The sequence below is a fragment of the Capra hircus genome, chromosome 9, assembly GCF_001704415.2.
Source record: "Capra hircus breed San Clemente chromosome 9, ASM170441v1, whole genome shotgun sequence".
Classification (NCBI taxonomy): Eukaryota; Metazoa; Chordata; class Mammalia; order Artiodactyla; family Bovidae; genus Capra; species Capra hircus.
Genome location: NC_030816.1, coordinates 15,344,054 through 15,363,468, shown reverse-complemented (window position 1 = coordinate 15,363,468; position 19,415 = coordinate 15,344,054). Strand labels below are relative to the sequence as shown.

The 19,415-nt window shown below is 36.8% G+C and overlaps 1 protein-coding gene across 26 annotated transcripts in view; it reads right to left on the bottom strand.

Moving 5' to 3' along the window:
- The window catches only part of TRDN (triadin), a 407,610-nt gene continuing 396,884 nt past the window's right edge, over positions 8,690-19,415 (bottom strand). For 19 of the 26 annotated variants that reach the window (XM_018052961.1, XM_018052966.1, XM_018052969.1 and 16 more), the window contains 3 exons: positions 15,463-15,504; positions 13,632-13,670; positions 8,690-11,434 (listed from right to left, as the gene is read on the bottom strand). In XM_018052961.1, coding sequence (XP_017908450.1) covers positions 11,298-11,434; positions 13,632-13,670; positions 15,463-15,504 — 218 coding nt within the window. In that variant the 3' untranslated portion in view covers positions 8,690-11,297. The remainder of the gene's footprint in view (positions 11,435-13,631; positions 13,671-15,462; positions 15,505-19,415) is intronic. The other 7 variants (XM_018052962.1, XM_018052970.1, XM_018052979.1 and 4 more) reach the window with 2 other exon arrangements.

The following is a 19,415-nucleotide window of genomic DNA, read 5'->3' as shown; positions in this document are numbered from 1 at the left end:
TTATATTCTTTGCAGCCAAAGACGGAGAAGTTCTATACACTCAGCAAAAACAAGACCGGGAGCCGACTGTGGCTCAGATAATGAACTCCTTATTGCCAAATTCAGACTGAAATTGAAGAAAGTGGAGAAAACCACTAGACCATTCAGATGTGACCTAAATCAAATCCCTTATGACTATACAGTGGAAGTGAGAAATAGATTTAAGGGACTAGATCTGATAGACAGAGTGCCTGATGAACTATGGACTGAGGTTCATGACATTGTACAGGAAACAGGAATCAAGACCATCCCCAAGAAAGAGAAATGCAAAAAAGCAAAATGGCTGTATGAGGAGGCCTTACAAATAGCTGTGAAAAGAAGGGAAGTGAAAAGCAAAGGAGAAGAGAAAATATATAAACATTTGAAGGCAGAGTTCCAAAGAATAGCAAGGAGAGATAAGAAAACTTTCCTCAGTGATCAATGCAAAGAAATAGAGGAAAACAATAGAATGGGAAAGACTAGAGATCTCTTCAAGAAAATTAGAGATACCAAGGGAACATTTCATGCAAAGATGGGCTCCATAAAGGACAGAAATGGTAGGGACCTAACAGAAGCAGAAGATATTAAGAAGAGGTGGCAAGAATGCACAGAAGAACTGTACAAAAAAGATCTTCACAACCAAGATAATCACGAAGGTGTGATCACTCACACTCACCTAGAGCCAGACATCCTGGAATGTGAAGTCAAGTGGGCCTTAGACAACATCACTATGAACAAAGTTAGTGGAGGTAATGGAATTCCAGTTGAGCTATTTCAAATCCTGAAAGAGGATGCTGTGAAAGTGCTGCACTCAATATGCCAGCAAATTTGGAAAACTCAGCAGTGGCCACAGGACTGGAAAAGGTCAGTTTTCATTCCAATCCCAAAGAAAGGAAATGCCAAAGAATGCTCAAACTACCGCACAATTGTACTCATCTTACACGCTAGTAAAGTAATGCTCAAAATTCTCCAAGCCAGGCTTCAGCAATATGTGAACCATGAACTTTCAGATGTTCAAGCTGGTTTTAGAAAAGGCAGAGGAACCAGAGATCAAATTGCCAACATCCGCTGGATCACAGAAAAAGCAGGAGAGTTCCAGAAAAACATCTATTTCTGCTTTATTGACTATGCCAAAGCCTTTGACTGTGTGGATTACAATCAACTGTGGAAAATTCTGAAAGAGATGGGAATACCAGACTACGTGACCTGCCTCTTGAGAAACCTGTATGCAGGTCAGGAAGCAACAGTTAGAACTGAGCATGGAAAAACAGACTGGTTCCAAATAGGAAAAGGAGTATGTCAAGGCTGTATATTGTCACCTTGCTTATTTAATTTATATGCAGAGTACATCATGAGAAATGCTGTGCTAGAAGAAGCACAAGCTGGAATCAAGATTGCTTGGAAAAATATCAATAACCTCAGATATGCAGATGATACCACCCTTATGGCCAAAGGTGAAGAAGAACTAAAGAGCCTCTTGATTTAAGTGAAAGAGGAGAGTGAAAAATTGGCTTAAAGCTCAACATTCAGAAAACGAAGGTCATGGCATCCCGTCCCATCACTTCATGGCAAATAGATGGGGAAACAGTGAAAACAGTGCCTGACTTTATTTTTTGGGGCTCCAAAATCACTGCAGATGGTGACTGCAGCCATGAAAATAAAAGACGCCTACTCCTTGGAAGAAAAGTTATGACCAACTGAGCATATTCAAAAGCAGATACATTACTTTGTCAAGAAAGGTCCGTCTAGTCAAGGCTATGGTTTTTCCAGTGGTCATGTATGGAAGTGAGAGTTGGAGTATAAAGAAAGCTGAGCAGTGAAGAATTGATGCTTTTGAACTGTGGTGTTGGAGAAGACTCCTGAGAGGCCCTTGGATTACAAGGAGATCCAACCAGTCCATCCTAAACAAGATCAGTCTTGGGTGTTCTTTGGAAGGACTGATGTTGAAGCTGAAACTCCAATACTTTGGCCACCTTATGCAAAGACTTGTCTCATTGGAAAAGACCCTGATGCTGGGAATGATTGAGGGCAGGAGAAGAAGGGGTCAACAGAGGATGAGATGGTTGGATGGCATCACCAACTCAACGACATGGGTTGGGGTGGACACTGGGAGTTGATGATGGACAGGGAGGCCTGGTGTGCTGCAGTTCATGGGGTTGCAAAGAGTCAGACACTACTGAGCGACTGAACTGAACTGAACTGGTTGTGGAAACCAAAGTTAGGTAGATCCCATGATTTTCACTGTGCTAACTACACTATTAAAAATCACATCACATTTTTTTTTTACATTTCAGTTCTGCTTGGAACAAGCTTGTGATTTTAGGCAAGTCAATAAATTGCTCTGAAATTTAGTTACCCTGCTTGTCATATTGCTGGTTTACCTCAAGTTCAAAATTTATGAAATCACAATATTTTTTTCCTATGCACTTAAAGCTATTCATGATGACTTTACTGTTTTTCAAATCAATACTATTTTATAAGTAAGAAATACATAACAAGCAAGTTTCTTAAACATACACTTAAAAAATTTAATATAACCAATCATTTCTGAAAAATGAAGTTACTTATTCCTGTCATTGTCAAATTAATGTTTCATTTATAAAAGAAACTACCTCCTCATTAACTATCAGTTAGTATCTTGATCCTTTTGACTATTAATAATTACTGATATATTCTATTGTCATTCTGCTATGGAAAGAGTGTGATTCTTTATTTTAATCTAGTTAGAGTTTTATTCCATCAGATATGTGAGAAGTATCTTTATTTCCCTAAAAATTGGCCTGGTAACCAAAGAATAAAAATCTTTCAGTCAGTTTCAAGATGTTTTTCTCTATTTCAAAAGGCTGTTCATTATTTGACTAAAGGTGGTACCACTGAAATTAAATTACAGAAAATGTAACTATGTTGTGGTCCTATTTTCTATAGTATATATTTCATTTTATGTAAAATGTGCTATTTCTGCTCGTTCACACAAAATGTAAAGCACAGACTATAATATTTGTTAAAATGTGTTCCAAACAATCACCACACTAAATATGCTTTATTCAGTTTGAGCATAATGTTGTAGCAAAAAGTAATAGAAATAACCAATGAAACAAACAACATTTGCCAGTTCCCACTCAACAGCCTAAAAGTTTGCAGTTAAGGATGAAAAGATATGCTGTACCTAGATTTATAATGTCAAATTTCAGTAGGATTGATATCAACATGAATTAAAGTCATTTTCAGCAATTTCATTTTTAACAACTTTACAGAGGTAAGTGGTCTGACTAAGTCATTTTAGGCATACATGAGTTTTCTTCTCACTAGACAAAGGGTTATAGGCTCTAAAGGAACTGAATAAAATGGAATGTGAATGGGATTTATCATCAATTTCAAGCAAAGACTCCTTTGAACTAAGTACTAAAGACTGCTTTACATCAAAAGTACAGTTGTAAAGCTGAGGGTGTTAATAATATGAATCATGACTCTTTGACTTCTTTAAAGTATTTTTATGACTCATAATGAGATTAAAAGTTGACATTATTTCCAGAGATCTGAAATGTAGGCACCAAACTTTCATCCAAAATGACCAACTGGAAAACCTTTGTTTAACCATCCTCAGAGTTATAGAAAGTAATAGATACAAATGGAAAATTTTTCATCTCTCAAAACAGTTTGTATAACTTCCTCATCCATGCCAAAGAAACTTAGATTGCAAAGAAACAAATGATTATAATTACAATAGTCTATGCATTGTATCAGGGCTTCCCTGATAGCTCAGTTGGTAAAGAATAGGACTGCAATCCAGGAGATCCCGGTTCCATTCCTGGGTCAGGAAGATTGGCTGGAGAAGGGATAGGCTACCCACTCCAGTGTTCTTAGGCTTATCTTGTGGCTTAGCTGGTAAAAAATCCACCTGTGGTGCGGGAGACCTGGGTTTGATTGCTGGGTTGGAAAGATCCCCTGAAGAAGGGAAAGGCTACCCACTTCCAGTATTCTGGCCTGGAGAATTCCAGGAGAATTCCTGGAGAATTCTGGACTGTACATTCCATGGGGTCACAAAGAGTTGGACACTTCTTGTAAACCACATGGAACAACAAAGAGGACAAAACAAATGAACAAACTGAAAAGATCCAAACTCTTGTATGCTCAGCAAAACTTGGAAACAAAGAAAATATGAAAACTCAAAAATATATCTATGTGAAGCCAAAGGTATTCCTTAAAAAAAGAGAGAGGGAAAAAAAAAAATCTCTTTTACAAAGGTCCACAAAGTTTAAGCAAGTTTTACATAAAAGAGGATTTCCAAATGATCAGTAAATATATTAAAAGTTCTCAACTTCACCGGTCACCATAGAAATCCAAAGTATAAGAGTAACAATGTATGACAACATAGCCCCTAGAAGTTAAAATTAACAAAATGACAATAGCAAGTATAAGCAAGGTTTTGGAGAAGCTAGAACTTTTGTACTCTGTTGTTGGAAAGCAAATTGTTACCAGTTAGAAAACTGTTTGGAATTATCTACCAAAAATGTAGATTCACCTACTGTGTGTGTGATAGTAGCTCAGTCATGTCTGGCTCTTTACAACCCCATAGACTATAGCTCCCCAGGCTCTTCTGTCCATGGAATTCTCCAGGCAAGAATACTGGAGTGGGTTGTCATGCCCTCCAGGGGATCTTCCCGACTCAGGGATTGAACCCAGGTCTCCTGCATTGTAGGTGGATTTTTTACCATCTGAGCTACCAGGGAAACCTTCTGTATAAGCCAACAATTCACCTCTGAGTTATAAACCCCCCACCCATCCATGCATACATTTGTGCAGTATAAGAAACTAACAATATTTATAGAAGTGCTGTTTTTTATAGACAAAAACTAGAGATGTCCAAATTACCACCCACAATAGAATGCATACAGACATGAATGCTATAAGACAATGAAAAAGGATAAACTACTTCTTTAGAATGTAAACAATAACAATTTGAGTGTCTTGCCTGTATAATGACATAAAGATACCTAATTGATGATTTCATTTATATGAATGTCACAACAGTGAAGACATTTCTTTGATGATAAAGTCAGACTAGTGGTTATCCACTAGTCTGGGAAGCATATTTGCTTCCCAGGTGGCACTAGTGATAAAGAACCCACCTGCCAATGCAGGAGACACAAGAGATGTGGGTTTGATCCCTGTTTTGGGAAGATCCTCTGGAGAAGGAAATGGCACCTACTCCAGTATTCTTGCCTGCAAAATTCCATGGACAAAGGAGCCTGGTGGCTACATTCCATGGGATTGCAAAGAGCTGGACACAACCAAGCACAGGCAGATATTAACTAGATGAAATATGAAAGAGGCTTCTGTAGTGCTATTAATATTCTGTATCTTGACCTAACTGGTAGTCTTACAGAGGCTTCTAGCTCTCCACTCAAGATATGTGCATAAGACCCATTTGCCTTTCTATATCTGTCTGTACTAATAAGGAAGCTCTGTATGCACTCGTTTAAACAAATAATTCAAGATGCATTTGATAAATAAATGAAAGTACAAAACAATCTTTATGATATTTAATGTTTATGTAGGAAAAGTATCAAAATGAGAACATATATTAGTTTACATTTGTATTTTCATAGGAAGGACATACAAGAATCAATCAATGTAATTAGTTATGGGAACTAAAGAAGTGGATGGGAAACTGAAGCAAGAAGAATGGGATGAGAGGACATTAATTTAAAGTGTCATTTTGAATTTGAACAATGTTAATATATTCCCAGTTTGAAAAACAGTTTTTCATGCATAGGTATTCCAAAGATGAAAATACTTGAATTAATTATTTACTATATTTGTTCTTAAAATTGCTAGAATTGAGAGTTTTCTTGTTTTTCTATGAAACATTGCTTTCTTTTTGAAGAATACAACTTCTATTCAAATCATCCCAACTCTGTCCATGATGGCATCAAATATATACAAATGATTTGTCATTGAATTCTGAATATGAGAGAGAGTTCGAGTTCTTCCTAAGCATAAACATACGTCAATTGTTTTCAGTTCAGTTCAATTCAGTTGCTCAGTCGTGTCCAACTCTTTGCGACCCCATGAATTGCAGCACGCCAGGCCTCCCTGTCCATCACCAACTCCCGGAGTTCACTCAGATTCACATCCATCGAGTCAGTGATGCCATCCAGCCATCTCATCCTCTGTCGTCCCCTTCTCCTCCTGCCCCCAATCCCTCCCAGCATCAGAGTCTTTCCCAATGAGTCAACTCTTCGCATGAGGTGGCCAAAGTACTGGAGTTTCAGCTTTAGCATCATTCCTTCCAAAGAAATCCCAGGGCTGATCTCCTTCAGAATGGACTGGTTGGATCTCCATAATATTTACTTTGACACTGCCTTCACTAAGTTACATTGCTGAAACACCCTCAGATAGTCTAACAAATGTGTGATCCTGCAGCGGTGTCTGGGGTCCAGGGGCCAGCTGGTGTTCTATCTTAGCTTTCTATTCAGGGCACTACCTTTCCACAGATATCCTACAAGCTCTATGGGTTCTGATTCAATGATATGAAGGATATTCTGTTGTCATTTATTTAGAATATTATGGACTATAAAGAAAGCTGAGCACAGAAGAATTGATACTTTTGAACTGTGGTGTTGGAGAAGACTCTTGAGAGTCCCTTAGACTGCAAGGAGATCCAACCAGTCCATCCTAAAGGAGATCAGTCCTGGGTGTTCATTGGAAGGACTGATGTTGAAGCTAAAACTCCAATACTTTGGCCACCTGATGCGAAGAGCTGGCTCATTTGGAAAGACCCTGATGCTGGGAAAGATTGAGGGCAGGAGAAGGGAACGACAGAAGATAAGATGGTTGGATGGCATCACTTACTCAATGGACATGGGTTTGGGTGGACTCCAGGAGTTGGTGATGGACAGGGAGGCCTGGCGTGCTGCAGTTCATGGGGTTGCAAAGAGTTGGACACAACTGAGAGATTGAACTGAACTGATCTGAACTGAAGGTGTTTGGGGTATATAATATATATAATATTAAATATATAAACATATATATTGCTATTACTACTTTTTTATTAACATGCACTTCTGAAATTCGTATGACTTATTTATTAATATGCACTAATTCATCATTTAATTTGAGCTTTTCTTTACAGTCTAAATGTGTTTTTGTAAGCATCTGTTTTCCTTACTTAGTGAACCTGCATCTCTGGTTGTGTTGAGATTAATTTAAAGAGAGTTGTTTTCTTCTTATTTGGAGCAAATATTTGGGGTCTTTCAGTGACTTATGACTTTTTTACACTTAAATAGTGTGGAAAAATAAAACTATTTTTATACACAAAGGAAAGCATCCACAGGAATTTCTAAATGTTTTGTTGACATGAATGATTAATGAGGGTTTCCCTGAGAGCTCAGTTGGTAAAGAATCTGCCTGCAATGCAGGAGACCCCAGTTCCATTCCTGGGTTGGGAAGATCCCCTGGAGAAGGGAAAGGCTACTCACTCCAGTATTCTGGCCTGGAGAATTCCATGGGATTGCAAAGAGTCAGACACAACTGAGCTCACTTCTATTCATAATTAATGAAGGGAGCAGGTACAAGGTAGCAGTAATATTGTCCTGAAAGGAGTAGGGCAAAGAGTGTGGTCAGGAAACCAGTTACTGGAAAATTGGGCCGAGTTTCTACATCTTAATGAGTGTGTAAATGACAGAGGTAGTTTATGATGGTGGAGACTTCAACATGGAGTCACACAGGGTGGGTTACATGTGGTGGATTAGAAAAGAGAAGATCCCAATTCTCAGTCTACTTCTATTACCAGTTAGCAATGGGACCCTTTGGCATGTCACCTAATATCTCTGAGGTTCAGTTCCTTTATCTCTAAAGCAAATGAATGACACTCTTAAAGTCCCTTTAGGCTCTCACGTAGAAAAAAGCAAGTCTTTCCACATAGGATTACATTCCTAACACTGGTTATAATTAAAAAATAAATTTTGAGATGCTGGATTAAACTAGCTAAAATTTGTAACTGTATCCTGAGGACAAAGTTAAAGGCATCTGGGAGCTAGCTGACTAATGTTCTAGGCCTGGCTTTCGTGCAATTGGCTACTTTGGGCAAATTTATGCATTTGTATAAGGATTAGGTTTGTTTTCTGTATTGTCAACTTAGCTAGGTCGTCCTTGAATTTTCTATCGGGAATAATATTGGTTATTCTCTTTGCTTTTTTCCAGCAAAATAACTCAAAGAAATAATCTGAGTCTCTCAACATATAGTTCTAGTTTCCAAAATATTACAGTGAGGAGTTTTGACAGGGTTGTACCAGAAGAAAGTAATACACTGGGGCATTTCATGTGAATTATTCCAAAAAAAACCTGGCCCCATTATCAGGCTTTATGAAAACTAAACATAAATTTAAACCTTAGGTTATTATTTATCTCCTATAGACCTTCATTTATCGTCTATAGACCTATGTTTATCTTCTTAGACCTTCATCTGTTACGAGAAGGGAAAGAGAAGGGAAGAGTAAAGAACTGAAATGAGCAGCCCACACCAATTAGACAAAATGAAAAACTAAAACAAATATCAACTACTTACACACTCACAACCAACATGACATGAGCTATGAGTTAACTACTAAAGACGACGACTTTTAAACCAACCATTTATCTTTTCACTTTAAAATGTAAAGCACAAACATGAAAGGACTAGAAATACTTTATTTGATGGAGCTGTATGAACAGATGAGAGTTTAGTTAACAATTTTCGTGTGCTATTTCATTGTAACTTCAAGCAGATACACCGTAACAACATTGTTAACATTGTTAACAGCATAATTGATTTGTCTAATTGCAAGGAACTGTCATATTTTATTTTTTATCAAATAGTTTTCATGATGAGCATGAAAGAGACCATAATATAATGTAGAAAAGCACTCAGAGGAACAAGTAGTGCCACATTCAAAAGTATTCTTTTAAACATTTTTTTGTCATGTCCATATTAAGATATTTGTCAGTCTCCACGGTACATCTGTGAGGTATAAGGTTGTTTGTCCAGAAATCCTTATTTTACACATGGCAAAAATAAGCACAGAATGTTTAGCAAGTTTTCCAAGGCCACATATTGTGTCAGGATAGCACTGGACAGAATTTATCTCTGATATTTTTCTTATATGGCCCGGTGCCTAACACAGTGCCTTAGAAAGAGTCAATGCTCAACAGTCATTAAATGAAAAAAATGAATGGATAAACCATTCTTTTCTATGAAATTGAGAAAACCATCATATTTTCTCTCTATTCCTTTAGTCATTAAATTGGACAAGCTGGAGGAGTAGTTGAGCAATAAACTTCATCCACTGTCCTACCCACAAGTTTTCACTGTTACAAGAAGAAGCTTAATAAGATGGTATCATCTGATTGGTACTGAAGTTACATACTTCCAGGCAGCCCTCCATATGGAGTGGCATTAATCTTGGTTCATCATATCATTGGCTTTTGTGGTGTAAGTTAGGTCTACCAGCCAGTGGCCAAGACTAACTATTCACAAAAGTCACTGAAAATTCGTTATTAATAATTAACGTGTTACTGATGCACTAGCCTAATGATATTCTAATGAAACAGTGTTCTATATCTTGGACCTAAAGGACTTAGTTGCAGTCCTTGAAAATAAATCACTTGGCTAGTATTGGCTCTGGCTCCTTTGGACTTTGCTGAAGATGATTAAAAAGCCAGAAAGAGTAATTCAATTTACTTCCTGAGTTAATGTGTCATAAGTTACATTGCTACTGTAAACATAACAGAGGTCACAGTCGCATGACATTTATTCATTTATTTATTTAGACTGTACCACATGACATGCAGGATCTTAGTTCCCTGACCAGGGATCAAATCTGGGCTCCCAGCAGTGGAAGTGTGGAATCCTAACCATTGTATTGCCAAGGAATTCCCTGGCATGACTTTTATTGTTGACAGAAAAATGTAGTTATAAAACATAAGTGTTTATATCACTGAGGGACAAAGGATGGCAAAAGTATAGTTATTTTCCCCAGTGATGCATCATCAAATAAGTTAAAGATTGTTATTCATTTTATTAGCTGCTGCTAAGTCGCTTCAGTCGTGTCCGACTCTGTGCGACCCCGTAGACGGCAGCCCACCAGGCTCCCCTGTCCCTGGGGTTCTCCAGGCAAGAACACTGGAGTGGGTTGCCATTTCCTTCTCCAGTGCATGAAAGTGAAAAGTGAAAGTGAAGTCGCTCAGTCGTGTCTGACCCTCAGTGACCCCATGGACTGCACTGATAACTAATTACCTAAAAAACAAGTAAGATATCTCATGGCAAACTTAATGGTTAAAATGTGTTCCTTCCACTTTGATGACATTTATATATTTTTTTGTTTTGAGCAATAAAGCCTATTTCACTCCATAGAATGATCCTATTAAAGTAAAATGAAAATCCTCTTGCATCTGTCACCCAAATTTGGTGACTGATCTAAAATTTCACCCAGGTGACATTTTACTAGGGCACAGTCTGGAGAAATCTGGCTAGTCTACATCTCATTTGCTTATATTTAAACAAATGATTCACCAGACTTGCCTAACTGGATGGAGTATTTCCACTGGAGTGAATTTCCTAATTGTAATTCAAGACAAATCTTAGGGATAAGATTCATCAAGCCTTTCCACTCCATCTTATCATGTCTAAAGTTCAGAGATATTCTGAGCTCTAAAAGAGCATTACAAGGAACTTCAAGCATTCTTTGGTGAAACTGTTACCCATTTTTAGAGAAGAGTCACAACTGAAATAGATATATATACAGAAATAAAATTAAACTATTGAATATCAACATACTGGGTAAATTGAATTTAGATACCTACATGATGCAAAAGAGCAGCTTTTGTATAAGCTACTAAAGCCCTTAAACTTAAAGCATAGTCTGTGTTTTCACTTAAAAGTAAATATCTAACTGAAGCCAGAAATTTCATTTTGTAATTATGTCAATTATGTTTAAAAGATCATTATTAAGTAAAATTTAAATCAGTTTGTGAACAACCTTAAAGTGACTGGAAATAGAAAAATATAAGCACCCACAGCCAGCAACAAACAAATGAGATTCTTGAGCGCCAGACCCTCCAACTTGTCTGCTTATCATTCAGTCCCTTTGCTCACCCTTTCTACACCAGGCAGAAGAGTATAATATTTTCAAAGAAATCCCCTGGACTACATGATTACAATTGCCTGTGTCACTGTAGACAAACAGAAGATCCTATTTTCAAAGTTCTAAAGCGATTTGCGAGGGCTGCGCATACGTGTCTTATTGTCGTTGCTTCTGTCCTGGAGAATTTGGTTGGCCAGGGCTCTCTCCAGGGTGGTGCGCAGGAGTGACAGGAAACTGAAATCCATAGCCATTGTATCCATCCAAGTAGACACACTGGAAGAAGCTGATGGGGGCTAAGAAAGAGAGCATGATGATTTATTAAAAAAAACAACTAGAACGTGATTAGGAACAGAGGTAAAGCATTGCGAGGCAGTCTAATTCAATGCATATGGGCATGGGTTCCACAGACAGTCTTGGCAACAGCCAGCATTCTGTCAACCGACCACAGACTTCTTGCAGCTGGCCAGGAAAAAGAATGATAATTGCAGCTTGCAGTAGTGGAATATGGGGCGGGGGAAGCTAGTTAAATCCACTTGAGTCTAAGGGCTTAGGAAGTAGAATAGAGCAAAGCGTGGGTAGAAAGAAGCTAAGGGGGACAACAAGGGCTTATTCTGATTTCATCACCCATGATGTCTGCTGACTTTCATCACTGAGCTTTTTCACTGATGAAAATAGTTTGGAGAAATCTTGAATTTAGTTCTTTCCTCTTTGTCTTATCCAGAAATGTTTTCTATTTTGTTTTAGCCTCAAAGAGGGGCAGTAACACAACCCTCGCCCCTGCACCCTCTCCCCTGCACCCTCGCCAAGGTTGTGAGAGTCTAGGGTTAGGGGTTGGACAGGCTACAGAGAAGGAAAGCAGTAATGCTGGGCCTGCATGAAGCAGGAACGGCAGCGCCAGGAGTCAAAGGGGAGAGACCATCAGAATCAGGCTACCTTCCAGCTGAGCTTTCTCAGTCACAGGCACTGTTCTGACATTTATTTTATTGATGCCAAATGGTTTGAGTGAAAATATCATTGTAGCTGCACATTCTAGATCTTCTACAAAAGGCTCATGAATGTCAAACTATAGAACTGCTTCATGGAAAGATGAAAATATTGTTTTGCTACGGTAAATCCCCCAAGTGAACTGAAAATATTTGACACTTTTGTTTTTTACTAAAAAATGGAATTATTTTATCTATTTACTTCTTTTAAATTAAAAATTTTATTTTGAGATCATTGAAGAGTCACATGAAATTGTAAGAAATGACGCAGAGAGAGCCCATGTATCTGTCACCTAGTGTTCACCAATGGCAACATCCTGGAGAAATGGATGATACTATAATATCCCAACCGGAAAATTGACACCAATATAATCCACCTATCTTATGTTTTAATAATTATTTATGAAATAAGAGATTTTGAGTATTATGTGATACAGCCACAAATTGTTATAAGTAGGTGAACAATTGGGAAAGCATTGCTATATAAATCAAAAACATGCTTAGATCGACTTTATTGACTTTGCAACCATATCTGAAAGTATTAAGACTACTTATTTATTTCTTATTTCATACAACCCGATTATATGAAGGACTATAATTTGTTATCCCTCATCTGTTGCAGCAGCCGCAGCATCTAAACAGTGCTTAAAACATAGTAGGCTCTTGATATTTTTTCAATGATTTACATATATTAATATAACAGGAAGTGTTTGCTATTATAGAGGTCATTTTTGTAATTTCCTTCAGAAACACATTTAAGAAAGATTGTGGAACCCAGAGAACATTATTGACTTTATTTCCTCAGATAAATGTCTATTTTTTATTTCAAAAGCCTTATGTGATGCAAACTTTGGTTATACTTATAAAAAATTCCTTCCTTTAGCCTGTGCAGCAATGACTTTTATGCATATGTGAATTCAAGATGTATTGCTCTACCATCTGAAGAAAAAATGTCTAATTTGGATGTGCTGGAATAATAAGAAAATAGGACATTGAATATTGATTGCATTATAAAATCAATGATCCCAAAGATTGAATATTAACAGCCTGCCATATATCGAGAAAAATTAAAAGGAACTTTGAATCTTAGAAGTGAGTTTCTAAGCAATTGAATTGCTGAGACCTATTTCTACATTTTTTTTTCATTTTGAGGTAAAAAATTTCAGCATATCACTTCAGCTGTCTTTTCATAAAGCAGACAGTAACACACAGTTAAACACAGATTTAGTTAGAGTATTCAGGATCAGAGCTGTGTAGAATGGTTTGCAATAAATGCCACCTCAGTCATGACTTCGTAATTCCTCCAAATACGTGCCTCTTGACTAGCATGAAAAGTGCAGAACTCCTCTTTGAAATGTAAGTGACCTACTTTAATGTTATTCTTCATGTATGTGCTATAAATATTTTTCTTCTAATGCTGGTTTTCTTAAGAGAGTCTAAACTTTTAGTTTATATGTACCAGCTACAGAATGCCTTAGTGGTTTTAATCATATTTTTTTAAACTTACTTTTCTGCTTCTTTGTGGAAGATACATCTTCAGCTTCTTCTAGTGGATACAAAAATATGAAAATAATTACCTTGTACATTCATAGTTATTATACAAATATGTTAGGGAAATGAAAAATGTCTTAAAAGGTGCACAATATGAAAGAAACAGGAGTTATTTGCCCTCCTTATAATAAACTCTAGGTTCTTATTCCGGTTCTGTTCAGTCTTTAACTACAAACTTTAGCAGGTTAAGAGCCAGTAATAGAGGAGGAAGAAATGAAAGAAAAGAATGGAAAATGCTGCAGGCAATTGTTCACAAAGAAATTGGTCCTGACGTGTTGGATGTTAATGGAGGGCTGGCTTGACACTCATTCTTTTCTTTGAAGAGGTTTTTGATGCTCAGAGTTACAATATGGTAAGGATGGACTCTTGCTATGAAACAAATGTTTTAATCAAAATAATTTTAAACTTGTGAGAGACATGAGTTTTAGTGGTCATCCTTGTCGTGAAAGAATAGCATCAGGCTGGCATCCTGCACCCTTTCCTTCTCTCAGGTGGCTCAGGGACTCTCTTGCTGAAGTGATATGCACCATGTGTCTATCTAACGAAGGATAAATTACACTATTCATTTGAACCCCTTTTCCCAGGTTAGAAGTTCTTAACTGGTGTACACAGATAAACTTTCACGAGTTTCTTACAAACCTATGAAATGTTAAGATATGAACGTGTGTGTGTGTGTGTTTTGTCTGAAGTAGGTTTTAGATTTCATCAAATTCTAAATGAGTTCAAAAAACTTCCTTCTCAAAGTGTGATCCAGTAGTTCTAACATTACTTGGGAAACTGATATAAACACAGTTATTGGTCTCCAATATCAATTTATTTCATTTCTAAAAGATATCCAAATGATTTGTATATAAAGTTGTTTGAGAAGTTATGTTCTAGAAGTAAAAAAAAAATTAAGTTATTGTTCTTAATAATTGTTTTATAACCCCCCCACATTTTAGTATTCAAAAATATCTTAAGTGTAAATCGTCTCATAAGAATCAAAAACCTATTCTCTTGTGTCATTTCCCAACGTTCTGTTTTCCACACTGTTAATTAATTCCAGACACTGCCACAAAACTTGTATTTTGATGACAAGAGCACATCTTAGGCAAACTCTCATTGTCCACAGGCAAGTCTGAAAGTAGAATAGAAAATATCTATTGTATAACAAGCCAAACTAGGAAGGCAGGAAACCCTTCAGGAAAAAAAGAGCATTAAATTAAATTAGTTGAAAACCTTACAATACAGATAAATAAATTTAGTCCTGGAAATACTCGCCTAAGGTCATGTATCTGGTTGTAGCAAATTTTTCTGAGGTTTGACATCAGTCTTCCCTCCCCCTCTCTCTTCCTCCTTCGTTCCATCTTTTTCTTTATGCTATTGTTGCTAATATAAGCAAGTTATCTCAATTTTTCTTAATAAATACATATCAATATCATATTTGAACATTTACGTGGTCCTTCTGTCAAACAACATTTGTGAAAGGATGATTTTGAAATATTTCTTTTATAATCTGATTGGCCTACAAATTATTTAATAATTACTTGTAAATAAATCAGTATCCAGTTAGTCTTAAATATATAGAGATATAGAGATATATAATATATACAGATGTATAATATATATGTATAGCATGCTATATATATATATATATATTCCAAATAATGTACAAAAGCAGTTTACAGATAAGGGTACCATCTAAACTTTGCTTAGGTAAAGTTGAGAACCAGAATAGTTAAATAAAACAGATAGAAAAAAATTTACAGACGAGAGATGTCATAGTGAACTGAAGATAACAATCTTACCTTTAGCCTTCTTTGAAGTTGGTACATCTTCAGAATCTTCTCCTAGAGAGTAAAGAAAGATGTATCAATTCATGACCTATTTCCCAAACAGGAGACACTGTATTTAGGGGTTTTTAAGAGATAGAAGGTCTCAGTCTATAAACTCTGCATCAAGTATCTCTATGAACAAGAATTTTCTACCAAATAAAGCAACTTGCCTGTCTGGGACAGAGAGTGGGGAGGAAACAGATGCTGTGCCAGGTCTGTGGTCAGCAGGCCAACAGTCTGGTGGGGGCAAGCAGGACCTGCAGTGATCCTCCCAAACGTGCCTGTCCTCCTCTGACTCTTAAAACAGCCTCCCCAAACTGCAATCGCTTTAAGTAAATAAATTTATACACATATGGCAGATCAAGAGGAAATACTTCATCCACATCTTTTGTTAGCGGACGTCTGATGATTGTAAAGACAATGAAATGGCATTAAATGCTGAACAAAAGCTCAGACATAAACAATGACCCTTCAGGTGCATTATATATATATGGTCTTTTGCACAGTCTACTTAAAAGATACACAGTGGAATAATGTGGCAGTAATTTTAAGTAGGAGATTATTCTAATACAATATAATTAAATGATCTTTGCATATTTATATCAATTTTTAGCACTTATAATGATTGGAAAGAGGGTCAATTTTATATTATTTATTCAGATTTTGCATAACAGCTATTCATAAGTAGTTAGAAAAGGGATAAATATGTTACTATGCAAATTTTCTCTAGTAGGACAGAAATGTGACCTTTGGGAAGAGATATTACTATGTAAAAGAACAAAATGGGGAAAAACAAAACTACTAGCATTTTTTTATGATGAATTATTGAAGTTTCAACCTAATTAGTTTTTAAAATATTTAAATATAGGTTTAACCCAGTTAAATATTGGATTAAGTGGCCTTAAACTGTCCTATCAACAGTTATAAATAAAATAATGGTATAAATGATTAAATTATATTTTAAAGAAACATAATATTTTTAAAAATATCAGAATTCTTAGATGAATCAAATAATGATCATATTTGTGTAGTAAAAATCTGCTAATTTCTATGGAAGATGTTTACAAAATTAAAATGGTGCAAGGTCCTTGTACAAGAAAAATGTATATTATTTTTATAGATAGTAGCACACTTAAAACCAAAGCACTTATTCTCTGGATCTATTTGTTACCCCCAGGGAAATAAATGCGGATAGAATAAAAACCTTATCTTATTTTCTTTCTAAAAATCGGTATTCTGACCCAGGGTAAACTAACTGCAGGTGATAGAAACTGGTAAGAACTGAGCCACATGTCAACTGCTCAGGCTAACCAGATGGAGAACAGAGACACAAGATAAGCAGCAAGCCCTAGGGCACTTGCCCTAGAGACACAATCTCTGTGTAAGTAATTTAAGAGTAACTGGAATTTACTGAAGGAGGATCAATTCATATGATTTTCATTGCTCAGAATACAAAAAAAAAAAAATACTGAGAAAGGCACTACAGCCCACTTACTCTTATAACTTGTGCCTTCACTGGGCAAGTGATGGTTTGGATGAAATATTCAATACTTGACTCTGAATGGGTACAGTCATTATTATAAAAGAAGTATCAAAATGTGCCAGGGAAGTTTTAGGGAATGACTTGTTTTAATGGGAGGGGTCATCAGAAAATTATTTTATAAAGAAAGTCTAATTCGAAACGAGCTCTTTCATACAGAGGAGATTTTGACTAAAGGAGACAGTAAGCTTAAAGTGAAGGCTATCAGCTGAAGAAAGACTAGATCCAGCAAAAGAAAGGCTATTCAGGAAGCAGGCAGGGCAGGAGGTGGGCAGGAGAAAAGCTGGAAAAAGCTAGATAGGATTGTCATGTGCAAAGGTTTTATAGGTCAGGCTGAGTTGTCTCTACATAACGTCACAGCAAGTGGAAGTTGTTCAAGAGAAAAATAATATTTTAGATGTGTTTAGTAAAAATGACAAAACTAGAATATGTGAGAATGGATTCAGAGAAAGAGATAGGGAATGCATTTTCATAGCAACCCAGAAACCAGTGATCTCTGCAACTAGGAGTCACTAAAGGAGTTGAGAGTAAATGAGGCTTTGTATGTAGAGTTAAATGGAATTGAATACCGTGAGTGCAAGAGATGACTACCGAAAGCGGTAACGTTGTTTTTATTAAGATTGGAGAAAGACGGTGGTGCCATTTCCAGCAATGAGGAAAACCTAAGAAGCACTCATTAATTGGGAATCATGGAAAGTTAATTTTCCTAAGTTCAGTTGTGGTGTTGGCCAGTCGTGAAGTTTCAATATCTAGAATGAAGCAAGCCAAGGAAGGCAAGATATCTGGAAAAGTTTAGAAGAGATATTCATTGTGTTAATGGACAAAACTGGGAGGGTTGAGACATCACTTTTAATGATGGCAATAAGAGTTAATATTTCCTCACACTTAAACCATCTCCTGGTTCCTATTAAGTTATTTCACATGTGCTGGCATATTCAATCCCTACAGCACTTCTCTGCACAGATTCTCTTATTTAAAATCTCCTGTATAGACAGAGAAGAGACGGGTTAAGTACTTCCCAAGGGCATAAAATGAGTGACTGGCACGGCTAGGACATGAACTCCAAACTGCCTGGGTCAGAGCTGCTTGAATGAAGATTTATGTATATATATCATATATACATAGCAAATATATATATAGAAGATTTATATCTAATTCACAAAGAACACACTGTAACCTGCCCTCCTTTGTTCTAAGCACGAATACTAACACATTTCACCTCCTCAGCAAATCTGTGAGAAGGTACTATTATCATTCCTGTTTTACAGAAGGGATCATTAAAGTCTAGAAGGTTCCAGAGCTAGGAAGTGGGAAAATCAGGATTCAGACTTCGGCAACCCACTCTGGTTTCCAGAGACTGTGCTGTTCACCACTAAGCAATCCTACCTCTCAAAAATGGCCTTCTAAACTCAGTCTTCTCTGATTCCAGAACATTATATTGCTGTTAGCATTATATTGTTTAACAAGTATCTGCCAGAAGGCTCAGACAGAGTCAATTCACACGTGAGTCATGCACTTGTGCAGAGCAGAGATGAAGCAGTGTCTCTATTCCTCTGCTCTTTCAACAATCTGTTCTCCTTTGGTGTGGATGAATAGAAGAGTTACCTAGCTGTCTTTGGCAACAGTAGTGAAGAGTAAAAGGTAATACCTGTTTTGTTTGCCTAACCACTTCAGTTTAATCATACACCAAACAATGGAGAATAAAAATGTATTATTTTGACTTTCAAACTGAGGACTCCATCCTATACTTTCATAGAAACTGAATATTGCTTGGAGTTAAAGCCTCGAGATGTGATGAAGAACTGGTGGGAAGCTTTGTCCGGAAGTGTGGCTGTAAATGAAAGCAGAACAAAAGCACAAGAGCTTCAGGAACAGAAAGGGTAAGAGACATTTTATACAAGGGAATCATCGGAAGATGTCTGTCAGCAGGAGGAAGAGGATCTTTTAAAGTGAGAAATGAAAGTGCGGGATTGAGGGAGCAAGATCAGGGGAGACAAGAAAGGACAGAGTCAAGGAGGACATGGAGTGATAAATCTTGGCAGAAGCAAAGCTTCTTCACTTGAGCTTGAGAGGGTAGTGGTGGGTAAAAAAGTGAAAAGAAGAAAAGAGCTTGTATTTTGGAGAGAAGCAAAATGTTAAAGGATACACATTGATGGCATATATTGTGTATTTTTGTTATTTTTACAGATAACATTTTTCTGTGTAGTGCCCAGTCTGCTCTGCATACTCTTAGCAAACAGGATAAATAAATAAAAACTACCTAAATAATGCATGTGTGTACCAGCAGTTACTGTTTATTTCTACCGGCAGTCTATTCTGATTTGTGTAGAGTTTCAAGAAATGCTCATAGGTAAGCATCTGGCATCCTGAAGCACAGACACAAAAG